Source organism: Coenobita brevimanus, chromosome 100 (assembly GCF_032717465.1).
Source record: "Coenobita brevimanus isolate Jiangsu-jjx chromosome 100, ASM3271746v2, whole genome shotgun sequence".
NCBI lineage: Eukaryota > Metazoa > Arthropoda > Malacostraca > Decapoda > Coenobitidae > Coenobita > Coenobita brevimanus.
The window spans coordinates 60743861-60765279 of record NC_137053.1 but is presented as its reverse complement, the minus strand read 5'-3'; the positions used below and the strand labels follow the sequence as shown (position 1 = coordinate 60765279).

The following is a 21419-nucleotide window of genomic DNA, read 5'->3' as shown; positions in this document are numbered from 1 at the left end:
AGCCTGGAATAGCGTATCCTGGTGTGGCTGGGCCCGGTGTAACAGACAGTGTAGTGTCAGTGCTTCAAAATGGATAGCAACATACGATAACTATCTGGTGCGTTGGGACAAATATAAACAATACTACACGCGAGGTATGAGTGTACATGCCAGTTGTTGTTGTTCACGCCGGTGTAACGAGGGCTGGAGTACTTCAAGCAAGTGTACTGAAAACGAGTGTACAGAGAACAGGGTGCAGTCGTACAGAAGCACACACAAACACACACGACGCAGAGTAACAGAGTGTCATGGCACAGTGGTAGTGTAATGCAAGGAGAGGCAAGTGTGGTGGAAACTTCAAGAGGTGATAGACAATTGAACGCCCGGGACTGTGGATGGTGGTGTGGAGTTGGAAGTGCGGTGAGGCAGGTGCAGGGAGACAGTTGATGGTGGAGGAGGGCAGTGGATGGTGGTGTGGCGTCCCGAATTTAGCGACAGACAGGTGGAGAGGGATTTCGGATGGTGGGTTGGTGCCCCGAGTGATGTAGCAACAATAAGGTGGAGCCGGGCAACAGTGGACGGTCGTGTGGTACCCGCGTGTGGTAGCAACAAACAAGCTAGGGACGGTGGATGGTGTGGTACTCTGAAAGCGGTAGTGACAGACCAGGTGGAGGACTGTGGATGGTGGTGTGGTGCCGGGAGTGCGGAGGCGGCGCGGCGTCAGGGCGGTGGTGGCGGGCGGAAGGTGCACCCACATGTAGAGACGAGAGGGCGACACACCTGAGCAGCAAGGATGAGTGGACGGGGGTACCGCCGACCCTACGCCAGGCAGCGGAGGGAGAGCGACGAGGGAGAGGAGGAGGGATTCCTGTACTGCCTCATGTACTATTTCGGTAAGTACGCTATTAAATAATGTGCTGTTACGCAAAGAAGTTTTGGGTACAGATTAAGGGAATATATCTAATGAATTCTCAAGGGAAGGAGAAAACAAAACACCTATAACCATGCATATACCTAAGCTCTCGTATATTTACTGTATGCCAACACTTGTTTAAAATGGGAGTCTAACCTCTCTGACGTTACTTTCCACTCCCATGAGCTCCAAGTGTCATGTGTGACTAATATGAATAATATGGAAGAAAGTGTCAAGTATGGAAACTAAGTGCTGCTGTATGGGTTTTCATGTATAATGTGTACTACCTTGAGGATGGTTTACGTAGAAGTGTGGGTGAAATATGTTTGCTTAAGACATACTGTAGGAGTTGGTGAGGGATGGTATTTGGAAATGTCGTCTTGAAGGCCTTCATGCACGGTGTGTAGGCTACCATCTCAAGGGCAGACTGTAAGTATGAATGTGGAGTTCGTGTGTTCTGCTCTTCCACGTCCTCATTCTGGTGTAACTCAATGAGGAGCTACGACCCATTTGAGTGCTATAAGTGTGATATCAGTCTCCAGGGCAGTCATTTAGGTCTCGGGTTCCAGTATTTGGCTCGGCAGCAAATGAACCTCAGAAAAGGCTGATGGGGCGAAGCTGGTCCCGCCGTGTCTTCGTATGTCAGTGGCTCACAAAAGTCAGATTGGTTTCAGTTGCACGGTGAGTTAGCTGCAACTGCCTGATGAGCTGCGAGCACTTGGCGAAGGTCTTTTGCAGGAGACATGGGGTAGTATGGCTTTATAATGTAGGTTTACTGGCTGCTGGTTCTCTGCCTACCCTCTCATTACCCAGATGGTCAAGGATTTTAAAAGTCAGAGCTTGCACAGACAGAGACAGAAATGACAGACAGAAATGAATGGGAAAAAAGTTACCTACTGGCTACATGGAAGGTAATAATACACCTGCCAACTTACCTTACCTTGAGAGTGGATGAGTAGGTAAGAAGGCATCCACCAGCAGCCGTCCCACCTCCTCACCTGGCCGCTCCGTCACAAGACCCCCACACTTTACAGCAGGGTATTAGGAGTGACCCCACCCCACGTACCGGTGACCTGAAAACACACACAGACAAACATTTGGGAGACATCGCCAATATACAAAACAGTCACCCCCCAACACACACACACACACACACACACACACACACACACACACACCTAACCTCTTCAGGCCGGGGACGTTATTTGTATTATATTCTCCCTTGTTACCAGACGATTTTACTGAGATCATCTTCTTAGTAAAGGGGTTAATTAGGGCTATATCTAAACCCCTTCTTTTCCAAAACTTTATCCTCAGCTATGTAAAATCGTCTTTGAGGGAGAGAGAGAGAGAGAGAGAGAGAGAGAGAGAGAGAGAGAGAGAGAGAGAGGAGAGAATGTCCTCGGATTCAAACGCTTAATTTTTTACCACCACATAATCTGAACCAGAAAAATATAGCCATATATATTTAACTCTTGCTACGGACAGACGATTTTATTTTGGATGGGGGGGGGGGAGACCCTTGGGGAGAAAGAGACCAGAAGCACGCGTTCTTGACCCTTTTCTTATCGTGATGTCTGTTATACCTATCACTACTCTTGCCAGACGATTTCAGACGATTTTAGTCATCTTGGGACAGACTTCTGGTGGTGACGAGTACAAGAACGACAATAACAGTAACAACAACAACAACAACAACAACAACAATAATAATAATAATAATAATAATAATCTAATATCACGCATCCCACCTTCACCTCACTTCATACCCCTCCCTCATTTGCCCCGAATCCTCTCTTCCCCCCACACTCCTAAAATTATAACCTACCCCATTAACATTATATCTCTCCTTCATTTTCTATTCAGCCACGCATACCCCTTTTTTTTTTTCCCACATATTCCTTCACTCTTCCACATTGCCACCACCCACACAGGATCCACTCCCTCCTCCACCACCCACATATGATCCACTCCCTCCACCACCACCACCACCTACCAGTATAAATCTTGCACCAGACAGATCTCTTTTCATTCTGCCTTCTCATGTTATTATTACACCTCCTGTCACCACATCCCTGGCCCCATCCATCAACTATCTCACATCCCATCACATCCCCTTCTCACCTCACACCAATTGGACGTGCACTTGAGGCTCATTAACACCTGTTCTATGCCCGTATATATTTTTGTACACAGAAATAATGAACTGGGCCACACAATCATCAACACAACACGCAAGTCCCCGGAATCCCTGCTCCATTTCAGGTCTAACAATCTGCACGTACTTCCTTGCAATTTTAATACTTTTCACTTACGCTTGTCTGATAGTCAAGTTAAAAAAAGGTGCCAAAATCCTTCCCATACCCAATTTCCCTCACACTTCTATGTCTTCCCCTTCTCCCCTCTCCTCCTCTTGTCTCTTTCCCTTTCCCCTTATCTCATGTCCCTCCCCTTCCCTCTTCTCATATCCCTACCGTCCCATCCTCATGCCCCTCTCCGTCCCTCCCGTCTTCCTTCCTTCCTTTTCCTTCGCCTCGTCTCATTTCCTCCGCTACTCACACATCTTCCCCTCTACCTCGAAAGGACCATAAGGTCTGTTGCTGTTTGTTTTCCTTTGTACTCCTTTGTACTCAAATCCTTCTCTCTCTCTCTCCCCTCGTCTTCACATCATCTCTCTCCCTCCCCCGGCCTCCCCTTCTACACCTCGCTCCATCTCTCCACTTCAAGTCCTCCCTCTCCCCACGTCACCCCATCCCCGTCATCTCCTTACACCCCTCCACTCCATCCTCTTCCCCTTCCTCCCCCTCCCACCCTTTCGCTCCCCTCCTACACCCCTTTCCCTCTCTCTTCAAAATCTTTTCCCTCCTCACCACTTCATCTCCCTCCCCTCACTTTCCTTCCCCCCTCCCTCTCCCCCTCCCCCTCTCCTCCCCTCCCCTTCCCTCCCTCTCTCCCCTCGTCTCCTTCTCGTTTCCCCCTTGACCTACAGTCTTCAATTACCTTCAATCATCTCCCCCTCCCCTCACCCTTCCCCTTCTCCCCTCTCGGAACACAACTCTTTTAACCTTACTTTCTCTCTCTCTCTCTCCTCGCCCCATCCTCACCCCCCTCTCTCTCTCCCCTTCCAACCACCCCTCTCTTCTCTCTAGCATTCTTCCCCCTCTATTCTAATACCGAATCCTCTTTTCCTCTCCCTCTCCCCTCCTCTTTCTTCCCCTCCCCACTCACCCTCTTACAACCTCTCCCCCTCCACTCCCCTCCCTTTATTTATTTCCTCTTCCTCATCTTTTCACTCTCTCTCCCCCCCAATCTTTCCTCCACACCCCGTTCCCTCCCTGATCTTCTCCATTCCCTTCTTTCCCTACACTTCTCCCCTTTCCTCCCATCTCTCCCCTACCCTTAATCGCCCCCGCCTCCCTTTCCCCACAGTTCTGTCCCCATTCCTTACTCCTCACCTATCTCCCCCCTTCTTCCCCTTCCCTCTCTCAACACCCTTCTCGTCCCTCTCCATCACTCTTCTCTCCCCACACTTCTTCATCCCCTTCTCTCCCCATACTTTCCTAAACTTTATCCCCCCTTTCTTCTTCCCCGCCTCCCTCTCCCCACCCTTCTCCTCCCTCTTGTCTTTCCCCACCTCCTACCTCCCCATTCTCCCTCCCTATCCTCAATCCTTCTCCTCCCCATTCTCTTTCCATGCCTTTCTTCCCTCCACTTCTCCTCTCCCTTTTCTTCCCATACCTTTCTTCCCCCCACTTCTCCTCCGCCTTCTCTTCCCATACCTTTCTTCCCCCCACTGCTCCTCCGCCTTCTCTTCCCATACCTTTCTCCCTACTCACCCACATTCTTCCTCCCCGTCTCCTTCTCCCCACTCTTCTCCTCCCATACCTCCTTCCTTCCTCCCCTCTCCCTCTCCCCACTCCCCTCTTCATAAACCTTTCCCACAGAGACCGACCTGAACCGGACCTGGAACAACACATTAAATAAACCCAACAACAACAACAACAACAACAACAAAAATAACTCATGACTCTATTGGACCTTGCCTCTTATTGCTGTTGATGTGGTGGTGGTGGTGGTAGTTGATATTGTGGTGGTGGCGGTGGTGGTGGTGGTAGATGATGTTGTTGTTTTTGTGGTTGTGGTGGTGCTAGGGGGATTACGGGTTACTTGATACTGTTTTTGTTGTTGCACATGTTGAAAGAAGTGTGTTTGTTGCTCATGTTGCAATAATGGCTAAGGTTTATGTAGAGTTTGTTGTTTGGCGATATCGGTGTGTTTTTTAGCCTATATACTGTTGTTGTTGCTCTTGTTCTTGTTTCTACTGTTGTTTTTTGTTGTTCTTTTTTTGTTTTTGTTTATACGGTACCTCCTTACCTGTCTTTTATCTTCCTTATCTATCTATCTATTGCCAGACGCCTTAATCCAGTAAAGGGTAGCCACAAACAAATCGCCTCCACGTCGCCCTGTCCCCCACCATTTCGCTGTCCTCCCCCCAGCTCACACCCCTCTCTCATCTACCTCCCCACTTCATCCCTCCCTCTCGATCTCGGACTCCCCCTCCCTCTCCCCACAACATATCACTCAAACACTCTCCTTGTTAGTCTCTCCATCCTCTCCTTATCGATTTTGGTTATTCCAGTGTTTACATCTGACTACATCGATAGATCTAAATAAAAAAAATAGTCGATTAAAAAAAAAAAGGCGCATGTTTTAAATCTAAGTATTTTTCGCTGCAACTGAGGGAAACTAAAAAAAAAAAAAATGCTTGTTGTTTTTCCCTTACGCTATTTTTCTTGTTATTGTATTGGGGTAATTCCATTTCTCGATTTCTGAAAACTTGCGGAAGCCTTATATTGTTGTTGTTGCTGTTGTTGATGATGATGATGATGATGAAAATGATGGTGGTGGTGGTGGTGGTGGCGGTGGTAGTGGTGGTGGTGGTGGTGGTGGTGGTGATGATGATGATGACTGATGATGATGATTGATGATGATGATGACGATTATGATGAAGACGACGAGATGGTGTTGTTGTTGTTGTTGCTGTTGCCCTAAGCTCAACTAAACGTGAACCCCGTGGACTGAGGGCTGAAGCTGTCTTTCTCCCTCTTTAGGATGATAGGGAGTGAACTGAAAATCATTTATATATAACCAAAAGAGGAGTTGCCCGGATATACATAGACAGCCAGTAAAGAGACGCCTGGTGGTCTAGTGGGCTACGTATCTCCAACCTCATTTAGCCCACGAAGGTCAGAGGTCAAAGGTGAGGTAGCGCTTATTACTCTCATTTCCGGCCAGGTAACCCCACACCTTTACTATTGATGTCTGTGTTTAATTGCCTCGTTAGGTTTATGATCTTAATTTCCTGTAGATAGAAGGCGAATGAGTAATGGATGGATGGATGAATGGATGGATGGATTGACTGGGTGACTGACTGACAGACTGAAGGATGGATGGATGGATAGACTGACTGATAGACAAACTGAGAGATGGATGGATGGATGGATGGCGAGTGAACAAACAAGTAGCTCATCTCACTAAACTGTCTAATGATGTTTTCTCCTGCTTCCGTCTTTTCCCTTCTTCCTGTCTAAACTAATTATAATACGAGAGAAAAAGACTAAGTATGGTAACTAGAAGAGTTCATGACTAAATTACACAGAAAAAAAGCATTAATTATAGTTCTAAGTCACTAATTTGGTGGGATTTGGGGAAGAAGAGAGAGGGGGGGGGCGAGGGCTAGTAAATGTCTCCCCACTCGCTTCTAAAACCACACATACATAAATACATACATACATATTCCCGCCACACATAGCCACTTCAGCCATTCCACGGCCACTTCCGCCATCTCACAGCCATTTCAGCCACCTCACAGCCATTTCAGCCATCCCACAGTCACTTCAGCCACCCCACAGCCACTTCAGCCATCCCACAGCCACTTCAGCCATCCCACAGCCACTTCAGCCACCCCACAGCCACTTCAGCCATCCCACAGCCATTTCAGCCACCCCACAGCCAACTCAGCCACCCCACAGCCAACTCAGCCATCCCACAGCCACTTCAGCCATCCTACAGCCACTTCAGCCACCCCACAGCCATGAGCGAGACTTCAGGAGTTGGGCGATTTTTACATATTGTTAAAAGTCAGTTTCTATGTAAATTGTTCCTGCTGTTGTAATTCTGCTGAGAGGAAGGAGGGAGGAAAGAAGAAGGGAGGAAAAGAAGAGGGAGGGAAGAAGGAGGGAAGACAGAGAGAGGAAAGAAGCGGGATGAAGAAGGAAAGGGCACTAAGGGAGGAAAGACGAAGACAAAGGGAGAGAAGACGAAGAATGAGGAAGGGATGACGAAGAGTAAGAGAAGGAAGTAAGGAAGGAAGGAGGGAAGACGGAATGGAGGGGGGGGAGGAAGGACGGAATGGAGGGAGGGAGAACGGAAAGAAAGGAGGGAAAAAAAGAAAACTGTAGGAGGAAAAGTTAAGAGGGGGAGAGGAGAAAAAGAGTAAGAGAGGAGGGGGAGAAAAAGTTAGAGAGGAAGGGGAGAAAAAGAGTAAGGGAGGGGAGAAGAGTAAGAGAGGAATGGGAGAAGAAGATTAAGAGAGGAATGAAGAGGAGAGGAAGTAAAGAGTAGCCTAAAGGAAGGCAGGTAACAACAGACCTAACTGTCCTTCCAACCTTTTGTTACATAGAATACCTTTGCTTTTTAATTAATCACAGGTAGGAAGGAAGGTAAGGTGAGGGGAGAATTAAATATCACAAGGGAAGAGAGACACGGAAGGGAAGGAAGGGGAGGAGAGGGGAATGGAGAGAGAAAAGAAGGGAGTGAAGAGGAAACCACACAGTGAGGGGAAGTGAGGGGAGAGACAGGAAAGGACATGGAGATATTTTTGGAGGACGTGAGGGGAAGAGGGATAAAAAAATATTGGTGGGGAAGGTAATGAAAGAGGAGAGTGAGGAGGAACCGAAATGAGGGGAAAAAGGGGGAAAGGGCAGGAAAGGGGAATGGAGGGGTGGGGCGGGGAGAGGGGAAAGGATGTCAGGGGAAGAAAGGGGAGAAAAGAGAAACTGATAGGAGGATAAGGGAGAGGAGATAGAAGGAAGAGATGATGGGAGAAAGGATGAGGGGAGGGGAGGGGAGGGGAGGGGAGGGGAGGGAGAGGGGTAGTAACGAAGGACAGTAATTCAGTCAATAATGGACCCCCAAAAGGCCACATGTTTCACTCGACCTTGAGGGGAGTCAAAGGTCAACACAGGTCAACACAACGCCCACACACACGTGCTAGAAATACCACACACACACACACACACACACACACACAGCAGTAAACAGTCACCCATATTAAAGGAAGAGGCTGCTACACACACACACACACACACACACACACACACACACACACACACACACACACACACACACACAGGTGATATCTGAAGCCACGGTCTCTCTCTCTCTCTCTCTCTACTGCCAGACGAAATACCTAAAGTGCCTGACGACGACTGACCCCGAGGTATATCAAAACAAAATGCAATGTCGTTTTTTTGGTGCGACACGAATGACTTTGAGAGGAGGCGAAACAAGTCTGTAAATCCTGTCCCTTTTGTCCGGTAGTCTGCCCTGAGATGCACAGCAATTCTGAGCTGCGAAACAAAACAATTCAGAGTGCGCAACAATTCTGAGATGCGAAACAAAACATTTCAGAGTGCGCAACAATTCTGAGATGCGAAACAAAACAATTCAGGGTGCGCAACAATTCTGAGATGCGAAACAAAACAATTTAAAGTGCGCAATAATTCTGAGTGCGCAACAATTCTGAGGTGAGACAGACTGCGAGATGAGACACACTCCGGGACGAGGGTGACCGGAAAACGGCACTTCCGGTACACGTGACCTACCTGCCCTCTGTCGCCCCGCCCGTGACGCATACTCTGACTCCATATCCGAGGTGAGGTCAGTGCCAGACAGTGAGATCTCAGGGGAAAATAAAAGTCTGTTCAAGGGGAGACTGTGCCCAAGCAGTGCATATGGAATTTTACCCTATTCATTTTCGATGGAGAGGAGGGGAAGACCAAGGATGAGATGGGGGGATGGAGTTGAGATATATGAAAGAGAGAAGGGCGTGAACTGGAGGCCCACGTGAGGCGTCTGGCAATAAATGGATAGACAGACAGATAGACTTTCGCTTCGTCTAGGCTTACTTTACCACCGCTGGATCCGATGCTGTCAAAGTGATGGAGCTAAATCGAGTTGCTGTTGCTGTCTTCTGAGTCGGAATTCTGCTCTTCATTTTGGCTCACTGCAGACGATTTTACTCAGCTAACAGACGTGGCAGCAAAACCCCTTCACAGCTAACAGACGTGGCAGCAAAACCCTTCACAGCTAACAGACGTCGCAGCAAAACCCTTTCACAGCTAACAGACGCAGCAAAATCCCTTCACAGCTAACAGACGTGGCAGCAAAATCCCTTCACAGCAAACAAACGTGGCAGCAAAACCCTATCACTACGATGCCATTATTCTTTTTACTACAACTAGACAACTATATTCATATTACAGAAAAAACAAAAAAACTAGAATTGAAGGACTAAAAGAAGGCTGCATCTAACCCTCTGCAAGTCAAAATCTTCAAGCAAAAAATAATCGTCTGGAGAAAGTAAGAATTAAATGAAAAAAAAAGAAAAAAAAAAGGGAATCTTCAGGGTGATAATGTAACAAACAGGACTCAGAGGATCAAAGCTGACGAATGAAATGGAAAATGGAGTGTAATTTAATAAGGCAAAAGTTTCCACAATTTGAGCTAATCTTTATTCTTTCTTCCTTTTTCGATCCAAGCAAGTAACTCTCTCTCTCTCTCTCTCTCTCTCTAATGCGCGGCCTGCAAGGGATGGGTAATTTGAAGCTCCATTACCTGACTATAAACTGGGACTGTAGTGCTTGCTGCTATGGTTTATTGTGTCTATTGTCTACCTGAGAGAGAGAGAGAGAGAGAGAAAGGGGGAGGATTCTCTCTCTCTCTCTCTCTCTCTCTCCCTGGATTTGCAGTGTTTTGTTTTTTCCTTCTCGTTAAATTCCGTTCTTTTACCCCAATAATTCTCTCTCTCTCTCTCTCCCTTTGTAAATGAGAAGGAGAGAAAGGGAAGAGAGAGAGAGAGTGGCTCGTAACTCACGGCTTGAAGTGTATTCTTGTTGCTTTCTTCCCCCCCACCTCTCTCTCTCTCTCTCTCTCTCTCTCTCACGCCTGGCTAAATCCACCCTAAAAGCTTAACGAATAACTCAGTCCAGAATTCTCTCTCTCTCTCTCTCTCACCTTCATCATTATTCATATCTCCAGGTATTCTAAATTTTGCATGACTGAGAATATATAATAAAAAATATAAGTATCTGTATAGCGCTACTTTTCATGACTTTGAGAGAGAGAGAGAGAGAGAGAGAGAGAGAGAGAGATGACTTTGGAAATGGAATATGGAAAAATCTTGGGCCTTCCTTCTTTTTCTTCGATTTTCCTTCAGATTTTCTTGAGATTTTGTTTACCTGGAAATTAAAAAAAAACAGGAAAATGGAAATTCGAATATACAGTATATGAGAATTTGTCCATATAATTTAGTTTTGCTGTTTTTACGTTTTCGTCTATTAGTTTCGTTTCTTTTCGTTTCGTGTTTATTTATTTTTTATTTACTCCCCTCCCAGTATGCAGCGTTTGGCAGGAAGACAGTCTGACTGATAGATTGATAGACAGATAGATAGACAGATGCTCAGACAGATTAACATATAGACAGATACACGGAGAAAAAGATAGACAGAGAGATAGTTAGTGGACTGAATCATTAACAAAGGTAGTTAGGTAGACAGACAGATAGATAGATAGATAGACAGACAAATAGATAGACAGATGGATAACTAGAAAGACAATGATTAACAATGGTGGTTAGATGTACACAAAGAGATAAACGGATAGATAGATAGACAGACTGAGATAGACATAAAAGATGGATAATTAAACTGACTGAATAACAAAGTTGGACAGATAGACAGAGAGACAGAAAGATAGATAAACAGAGACTGACTGACTGACGGATAGATAGGCAGAACGACAAACAGACGGATAGATAAAACTGTCAATGAAGGTGATATCTAAACCTCTCTAATTTTGAAAGTCAGCCCAAAATCGAAAAAAAAAAAAAATCCAGCTGGTCAAATTAAAACAAAATAAGTCGCTTGATTACAGGGATTAAGGATTTATCTTTTTACGATGGGCGTCTCCGAAGATGAGTAAAATCGTCTTAACGAAGGAGGAAGTAGATGCGTATGACGTTTTCGTACTGAAGGGCATAATTTCTAATTCTTGTTCCTGGTCACTGTGTTAGTAGTTCTCTCTCTCTCTCTCTCTCTCTCTCTCTCTCTCTCTCTCATTTCCTGCTGCATTATTCTCAGGTTAATTTCCAGAGGCAGGATTTTTCAGGTCACCTTTTTTTAATTCCTGGTACACCTTTTGGCACAGGCTTCCCCCCCTTTCCTCCCACTTCTCCCCCTCCTCTACCCCTACCTCCACCCTCCTCTCACCCTCTTGCATCCCATCTACTCTCCTATCCTCCTTCCCCCTTCTCTTATTCCCTCCACCCTCCTCTTCCCCTCTCGCATCCCCTCTACCTGCATCTCCACCTCCCTCCCTCTCTCCCTCCCCTCTACCACTCTCCACCTTACCATCCTCTTCTCTCTCCTCCTCCCATCTACTCCCCCTCTCTCTCCACCTTACCCCCCTTCCTTCCCTATGTGTGTTTATGCATATTTACCTTTCACAATTAACAGGTATATCTAGTGAAGAAATATACCTTTGTTATTTTGTGATCTGAAGACACCAGATCTAACAAGCTAAAAAAATTCCTTCCTTCCTTCTTTCCTTCCTTCACTCCCCGTCCCTTATTTTCTTCTCTGGTCCTTCCTCCACCTCCTCCTTCACTGCTATCCTTGTCTTATTACCTAAATGCAACAAATAGCATCGAAGGGACCAATGTTTCGTTCTATTTGCTTTCCTTTGTCCTTCCTTCCTTCCTTCACCTTCCCTACTCCTTCCCCCTCCCCCCCCAACGCCAAGACCACCCGACTCCTCCTCATTTCTCCTCTCTTTCTTTGTCTCCTGCCTCCACTCCGGATCATTATCTCTCTCTCTCTCTCTCTCTCTCTCTCTCTCTCGTTTCGATTCTATCTCCCTCTTACCACCACTCCAAGTCCCTCTTCTGGATTTCCTCTCTCTCTCTCTCTCCATTCCTTCCCTCAACTTAAAATTTCCCTTAAATCCTCACTCCCATAAAGCCATACAGCCATCCCCCCTCCCCTTAAGGGCCTAAGGGACCGGGGTCAAACTACCGCAGACCAGAAAATTAAAGGACAAGAGACCGACCTACTTTGCCCTGAAGGAATTTGAGGTCACACACACACACACACACACACACACACACACACACACACACACACACACACACACACACACTAATAAAAGAAAATAAAAGTTAAATACATAAGAATACCTATATACTGCTTTTAAACAGCTCCTATTACCTGCATCTACCTTAACAGTTCTTCACGGCCCTGAATAATGATGACGAAAATAATAATAATAATAATAACAATAATAATACGGTAATAACAATAATAATAACAGTAGTAGTAGTAGTAGTAGTAGTAATAGTAGTAGTAGTAGTAATCATCATCATCATAATAATAATAATCTACATATCTACATTAAGATTATATATAGATATGGACTAAAAGGTAGAGAGATAGTTACTGAATGAGAAAATACAACTTAATATAATCCCATACATATTTATCTCCCTTCTCATAATCTCTCCCTTTTTTGTTCCCTTCCGTCTTACTTTCTTCCCTCCCTCATCCTTCCCCTTTCACCCCTTCACTACGAAAAGTTACTCGTGAGATGAACCTAGTAATATGGGGGAAACTAAATCAATGAAAGACGCGCATTAAGGAGCAAAATATCCTGCAGATGCCCCCTCCCCTCACAACACCATAATTCCTTTCCCCTCACATTTCCTTTAAACCCCCCCCTTCCCCTTTCTCTTCCTACCCCTTTAAAATCTTTATATATTTCCCACTCCTTCAGGCGTCTCCCTCTCCCCTCCAAGCTTTCTTAAAACCACTCCCTCTATGCTCCTTCATACCTTTCCCTTTTCCCTTCCTCGTTATGATTGTCCTTCACCATTTCCTTCATAAAAATAAATCCTTCCTTACTTTTTCTTCGTTAAAACTCTCCCTGTCTCTTTTCCTCCATAACAGCCTCCCATTCATTCAATAATAATAATAATAATAATGAATAATAATGATAATAAAATTCCGTCCCTCTCCCCCCCTCATCTCATCCCAACCCATCCCTCCCTTTAAAAATTTAACCAATGGAATAACATGTGCCCCCTCCCTTCCCTTTCTCTCCACCCCCTCCCCCCACCTCCACCTCTCTACCCCCTCCCTCACCCCCACACCTCCACCCCACCTCTTATCCACCCACCCCACCCCACCTCTTATCCTCCTACCTCAACCTCTCTGTCTCCCAACCTCCCCACCTCTTCCCCCACCCCCACACCTCTTCTTCCCCCCTTCCCCCCACTCTCACCCCTCTCGACCACCGCTGACGATACACCTGTCCAATGTTACCTGATCGATCACCCTACCTGGTCACAAATGAACCCTCACCCCTCTCACCTTCACCTGCGTTGGGTTGATTTGGGTGGGGTTGGGTTGGTTTACGACTGGTTTGGGTTGGCTTACGTTAGGTTAGGTTAGGTTAGGTTAGGAAAGGAGACGCCAGGAGAGGATATATTGGATTATGATAGATTTTTAAAGAAAGCAACTAAAAGCCAAAAACCACCGAACGTTGTCTCTTCCACAGAACCTAAGACACTTGGAATAAAGACCCGTTTGTTTCGAGATGCCTGGACACACTGGGTATGAAAGACAGACTGTTACAGGCGAAGAGGCAGACAGACTGAGGACTAGGGGTTCTAAAGTTGACTATATAGCCTGAGATTACCTATGAACTCTTGCACTAGCTGGGCAGAAAAGAGGTGAGAGTGTGTTGTTAGACGGGAGCCGCGTGACAAGTGACAGTCTAGTGATACAACACTGTGGCAACGAGAGGGGGAGTAAAGAGGGTCGGTGAGAGAAGGGGAGCTAATCAGATGAAACTGACTCCACCTTGCCCAGAAGCTGTGTTTTGCTGTAGGCCCCTCTTCTCCTACGACTTATACTCAGCACTGGGGTGAACGTGGCCCCTGTGCAGAGTCAGCAGCTGAGATGGGACAAATACAGCATGGTCTTGAGTCAGCACGAAATTGAGTCAGCATACCCAGCCTTAAAGATGCTGATTTCACAAGAGGGGCGAATTAATCTTTCCAATATAGATTACGAGGGAAAAATAATAGACAAACCAAGACTATTATAAGATGAAGGACTGAGATGTATATTGTTGAAGGCAGACGGATAGTTGTGTGAAAACTGTCGAGTAGAAAGTAGACTAGCTGAATTTTGGAGGCATTTATAATAAGGATTTGTTAGAGTTCTGAAGACATTTATATGGAGTTACAATTTTGGCGGGATTTATAAAGACAATTACAAGAATTTTGGAAGCATTTTAAATAAGCATTGTTAGAATTTTGGAGGAATTTTGAAGGATTGTTAAAATTTTGGAGGTATTTTAAAGGGTTGTTAGAATTTTGGAGGAATTTTTAAAGGATTGTTAGAATTTTTGAGGTATTTTAAAGGATTGTTAGAATTTTGGAGGTATTTTTAAAGGATTGTTAGAATTTTGGAGGTATTTTTAAAGGATTGTTAGAATTTTGGAGGTATTTTTAAAGGATTGTTAGAATTTTGGAGGTATTTTTAAAGGATTGTTAGAATTTTGGAGGTATTTTAAAGGACTGTTAGAATTTTGGAGGTATTTTAAAGGATTGTTAGAATTTTGGAGGTATTTTAAAGGATTGTTGGAGTTTTGGGGGTATTTTAAAGGACTGTTAGAATTTTGAAGGCACAGTACGGATTGTTAGGACAGAAGAGGGTAGGTTAAATCAGGTCAGCTTTGGCTAAGGTCAGGTGGGGTCACGGTAGGTAAGGACAATGCTACCATTACCTTGACCTTATTTCTCAGCTTTAGCAACCACCTTGAAAACAAATCTCTAGTAGTGAAAGAATTAATGATGGCTATATCTAACTCCTTTACTTAGAACAGTCCCTCCTAACCTTGACCTAAGAAATAAAATAAATAAACAAATAAGGTCGCCCTGGTAGAGGTTAAAAAGCTCTGTCAGGTTAGGAAGGGTTAGATTAAAACATATATATTTCACGTCTAATTAGTTTACATAGAATTAGATCAGATTAACCTTAATTATACTAGACAGTGGGTAAAGAAAAACAACGCACTTAGCTAATTTAAGGCCTAATTTTGGTGAGGTTAATTGCTAGTTATTACGGCCCTTCAGTAATTAGGGTATTGTTATAATAAGCGGGGAATGGGAAGGGTCAACAGAGGGGAGGGGAGAGAGAGAGAGAGAGAGAGAGAGAGAGAGAGAGAATATCCCACTATATTAACTCTAATCCCAAAACATCACCAATAATCCCACCACACCACCTCTAATCCCACTACATCACCTCTAATCCCACTACATCAAATCTAATCCCACTACATCACCCATAATCCCACTGCATCACCTATAATCCCACTACAGCACCTATAATCCCACTACATCACCTATAATCCCACTTCATCACCTATAATCCCATTACATCACCTATAATCCCATTACATCACCTATAATCCCACTACATCACCTATAATCCCACTTCATCACCTATAATCCCACATCACCTATACTCCCACTACATCACCTATACTCCCACTACATCACCTATAATCCCACTACATCAACTCTAATCCCACTAAATCATCTATAATCCCACTATATCACCTATAATCCCACTACATCAACTCTAATCCCACTATAAACTAACGCCATCCCTCCACACATCAATCACCCAATCTATCAAATCCCTCAATAATACAGATTAGGGAATTTGGGGCAACTCAGGTAAATTTCCAGGTAACATAATTAATAAGGTGACCTTTTATTTTATCTTTCCCCACAAGAGTATAATATTAAGTTTCAAAGAGATCACGTCGGAGAGAGAGAGAAAAAAAAAACATTAATTACAAACACACATTACAAAGTCTATTTTCGCAGGCATCACTCTTGCTACAAACACACCTTCCGCATTCGTACCTCGCCAGCATCAGGAAGGGTTAGTTTTGGCCGTCACTCTCCCTCCTAGAAGTTCCGGTCCTGTGGTGGACTATATGGACTTTCTCTCTCTCTCTCTCTCTCTGGGATTCAGTCAGGTGTACTTTCCCTGAATTAAGTCACATTATAAGATTAATCAGGCTGAGTCTAGAGAAAATGGTCAGATCAAGGAATGAATGAGGTAGTGAGGTCGAGGTCAAATAAGGTCAAGAGGTCAAGTAAGGTCGAGGTCAAATGAGGTCGAGGTCAAATGAGGTCGAGGTCGAGAGGTCGAGGCCAAATGAGGTCAAGGTCAAATGAGGTCGAGGTCAAGTGAGGTCTAGCGGTTAAGAGGGGCCAAGAGGTCGAGAAGCGAGGTCAAGAGGAGAGAAAGATGAGGTGTCAGGTGAGTGGGATGGAGGGATGGGGTGGGAGGCAGGTGGGTGGGGGGGGGAAGTTAATGGGATGATATGGATCTGACACGTGGACAGGTCTATGGGGTACAACACACCTTCACCACGCACACCGACACACAAGGGGGAAAGAGAGGAGGAGAAAGGGACGAAAAGGGAAAAGGAGGGGAGAGAGAGGGGCGAAAAGAGACGAGGAGAAAGGGGAGAGAGAGAGGAAGTGAAGGGAAGAGAGAGGTGAAGAAATACGAGATGAGAGGGGAAGAGGAGAGGAAGGAGAGAGAGGGGAAGAAGACAGAGGGAAAGAAATAAGGGATGAGAAGGGACGAAGTTACAGGGGGGGAGAAGTGAGAGGAAGATATGCGAGGAGGAGAGGGGAGAAGAGAGAGGGGGAAAAATTGGGGATGAGAAGGGAAGAGGGGAGGCTGAAAGAGAGGGGGATAGGGAAAGAAGAAATGAAGAATGGCAGAGAAAGGAAAAGAGACTGAAGGAGAGAATAGAGCGTGGGAAAGAACGAAGGAAAAGAGGACAAAGTGGAGAGAAGAAAGACAGAGAAAGTGGGGAGGAGGAGATGAAGATGAGGAGAAGAGAACATGAGAAAAAATGGTAACTAGACCAGGCCAATTATCCCTGAAGAGCTCCTGTTATAATGTGTAATTAGTCAATTAAAATAAGACAAGGATAGTAAAATAAGACTATCCCTTGTCCATCAATCCGAGCCGACAGGAAAAAGTCAGAAGGAGCACCAAGGAAGGAGTGAATAATAACGAGAGAGAGAGAGAGAGAGAGAGAGAGAGAGAGAGAGAGAGAGAGAGAGAGAGAGAGAGAGAGAGAGAGGAAGGTGAAGTGAACAGAAAACGCTACGAAGAAAGAAGGAAAAATATTAAAGAAACGAGGAAAAGAGAAGATGGAGGGGGAAGGGCAAAGAGAAGAACAGCAGGAGATGATGAGAGACACGAAGACGAAGGTTGATATGACGAAGGGAAAAGGAGGAGGAGAAGAAGTAGCTGACGACGGCGAAGACGATGGTGATGATGATGAAGACGTGGAGGCAAAGAGTGGATTAGGAGAGGGAGGTGTAGAGTGGACGAGGAGGAGGAGCAGTGTGGAACAGGATGAGTGGCTTAAGTGGAGAGGTATAATGACTTCAGGTGAATAATGGGATCAATGAGGGTTATCTTGACACGTCTTGAAGGCACTTTCTCTCTCTCTCTCTCTCTCTCTCTCTCTCTCTCGGATAAAGTCAGGAGTGGGAAAAATCGAAAAATCAGACGCTCCTTATGTGTGTTTATAAAAGTGTGTTTGTCAGTGTTTTTTTTTTCCCTCTAATAATACGACATCGCTCGTATTTTCGTCGGTTAAGGAAGCTCCCTAACACCTTCTCCTAAGCGATTTATTGTGCTTATTACACCTTACTACCCTATTCTTGTTATATGAATCCTTCTAATACCGCCATACTCCGCATAAATATGGTACAAAAGGATATTCACCACCCCGATCCAAAACTAAATCGCTAAGGAAGAGGTGTTAGGAAGCCTCTTTATCCGACGTGAATACCGCAATGTTTTTCATCAATTTTCTTCTTTAAAAAAAAATCCACCACAGGGCCTGCCTCTTACGTCCTTACCGAATTATTTCATTTTTTCTCAGTTTTCTTCGTACGTTTTTAAGCAGAAGAGTAACAGTGCCACGAAAAATTTTGGAAACGCACGAAACTCAAAAAAATATATATTCCAAATCCATCGTAAACTATGAGAGGATATGACTATAAAAGAAAGAAAAAAAAAAAAAGCAATATCATGCGGCTCTATTGTTCATTTCCTGCGTGCCTCCTGAGAGAGAGAGAGAGAGAGAGAGAGAGAGAGAGAGAGAGAAAAGATGCCAAGGTAATGAAAAATCCTCCATTAACTTTACTGCGGCCATTTACCCCTGAAAAATGAGAGGCCTTTATTATTCATTATTCACAGGCGTTCATGACTACCCGGGGGTGTGATAGTGAGAGGGTTAAGTCCTTCCCTGCGTTGGCGTTCACTAAATGTTCAACGCTTCCTGTCTGAGGGGGGAGGGGGGAGGGGTCCTTGCGTTGGCTGGGAGTGATACGAATAAAGGAGTGTGTTCTTTTACCTTTATTTATTTATTTACCTGTTCAATACGTGAATGGTTCCATTAGGGTTATATAAAATTTGTGTTGGTGGAGGATGGCGGTGGTTGGGGAGGAAGGTAGTGGTGGGGAGGAAGGTAGTGGTGGGAAAGAAGGTAGTGATGGGGGAGAAAGGTTGTGGTGAGGAGTGAAAATAATGGTGAGGAGGAAGGTAGTGGTGGGGGGGAAGGTAGTGATGAGAGAGGGTGGTAGTGGTGTGGAAGGTGGTAGTGGTGTGGAGGAAGGTAGTGGTGGGGAGGAAGGCAGTTGTAAGGAGGAAGGTAGTGGTGGGGAAGGAAGGTACTGGTGTGGAAGGAAAGTACTAGTGCGGGAGGAAGGTAGAGGTAGGGGAGGAAAGTAGTGGGGGGGAAGGAAGCTAGTGGTGTGGGGGAAGGTACTGGTGGGGGAGGAAGGTAGTGGTGGGGAAGAAGGTAGTGGTGGGGGAGGAAGGAGGTGGTGCGGGGGAAGGTAGTGGCGGTGGGGGGAGATAATAGTAGTGGGGAAGGAAGATAGGGGAGGACGGTAGTGGTGGGGAAGACGGCAGTGGTGGGGGAGTGGTAGTGGTGGGGAGGACGGTGGTGGCTGGGGAGTGGTAGTGGTGGGAAGGAAGTGGTAGGGAACATGGTAGGCTGGGGGATGGTGGTAGTGGTGGGGATGGAGGTAGTGGTGGGACATAGTGCTGGAGGACAATAAGCTGTGAAGGAGAGGGTGGGGGAAGGGAGGAGGTGGAGAGGAAAGACTGGGTAGGGGGAGGGAAGGGGAGAGGAGGAGGAGGGAAGAATATTGTCAAGGAGAGGAGGAAGGTGGGGGAGGGAAGGGACAGCAAGAATACTGACGGTGAGGGGGAAGGTGGGGGAGGGGAGGATACCAAGAATCAAACTGACGTGGAAGGGGTAGGGGAAAAGGGGTGGGGGAGAAAAAGGGTAGGGGAGAAAGAGGAAATGAGGCAAGAGAAAGGGGAGAGAGGGTGGAGTTCGTTGGAATGGGATGAAGCAAGAGAGGGGAAATGGGAAGGAAATGTGACGAGGGGGAGAGGAATGGGAAAAGGGGGAGGGGGAGGGTAATGGGGAGGGAAAGGGGAGGGTAAGGGGAAGGGGAGAGGGAGGGTAATGGGGATGGGAGAGCGAAAATGGAGAAAGAGGAAGAGGTAAGAAAAGACAAAGTAGAGGCAAAAGAGGGAGAAGGGGAAATGTGGAAGGACTGGGACAAAAGAGGGATGGAAATAAGAAACTGGATTGAAAATAACGTTGGGGGGAGAGGGGAAGAGAAGAACGAAGAGAGGAGAGGATAGAGGAGAGGGAAGGATAGGTAAAGGTGAAGGGGGGAGTCCAGGAGAAGGGGAGGGGGAGAGTTAAAGGAGATAGGGTAGAATAGGGGACGAGGAGAAGAGGGGGAGGGGGAAAAGGGAAGGGTAAGGAGGGTTGGACATAGCACAAGCCTGGAAAATCAACAGCTGGCAAGGGAAGGCAGAGCTAGAAATAGGATTTAATAATGGATGAGCTGCCTGTGGGGGTGGGGGAGAAGGGGGGAGGAAAGTAGGAGGGAGTGAGGGGAGGGGAGGGGACGAGGAAAGTAGGAGGGAGGGAGAAGAGGGGTGGGGACAAGGAAAGTGGGGGAAAGGAAGTGGGCGAAGGAAATCAAGAAGGAGGAGTATGAAAAGTAGAAGAGAAAGGGAGAGGGACAGACGTGGGAGAAGGAAAGTTGGGGGAGTAGAGGGGGGGGGGGTTTCCAAGGAAGGGACACAGATGCACGAAGCTCAGACTAAACTACCTAGACTGTACGTACACTTACTCAACTCACGTACACCTCTAATTCATCACCACCAGGGGGAAGTACAATCGCGCTTATACAGTAATTCACTACATCGATTCTGTCTGTATCGAGGCACTGCTAAGAACACCTGACGTTACCTGAGGTGTTTAAAGGTTTATTTCGTGTGTTAGCCTACGTATCAATTTTCTTATTTAACTACAAAATCTCTCTCTCTCTCTCTCTCTCTCTCTCATCATCATCATCATCATCATCACTCACTGCAACCTTCAAGTGTAGCACCATCATCACCAATACTAGTTCCACCACCAATCCCTACCTACACCAAAACCATCATTATCGCCACCACCATCACCTCCCCACCACTACCGCCACCAATTCCTCACCCTTATCACCGTCACCAACAATCATCTCCATCACCAATGCTAACACCCTCACCTCCAACACCAACACAATCATCCTCACCCCTATCACTCTTACCATCATCACCATCCTCTCACCACCACTATCACCACCACCGTCCTCTCACCACCACCAACATCTCCACCATCCATTATCGCCACCACCACCACCACTAATCCCACCTCTGTTACCATCATCATCGCCATCAACACCACAACTCTCACCTCCATCATCATCACCACCACCACTACCACCAACATTATCTACATTATCACCACCACCAACAACTTCCACAAACATTTATCACCACCACCATTATCATCACCACCATCACCACCACCACCACCACTATCATCACCACCATCACCACCACCACCACTATCCTCACCACCAGCAGACACGTTTAGCCGATAGCGGGGCCATCACCTCCATCTGTCGCTGTCACATCCCACTCCACTTCCCTCTCCACCCTGCCACTTCCTCCCTCTCACCCAATCTCTTGTTTCCCTTCATCCACTTTGTTCCATCCTCACG

At 46.0% G+C, this 21419-nt stretch overlaps 1 protein-coding gene across 1 annotated transcript in view; it reads left to right on the top strand.

Moving 5' to 3' along the window:
• The first annotated feature begins 577 nt into the window (after positions 1 to 577).
• LOC145414590 (uncharacterized) overlaps positions 578 to 21419 on the top strand; it is a 142128-nt gene continuing 121286 nt past the window's right edge. Inside the window, exon 1 of the mRNA XM_080284112.1 lies at positions 578 to 872. Coding sequence (XP_080140238.1) covers positions 773 to 872 — 100 coding nt within the window. The 5' untranslated portion in view covers positions 578 to 772. The remainder of the gene's footprint in view (positions 873 to 21419) is intronic.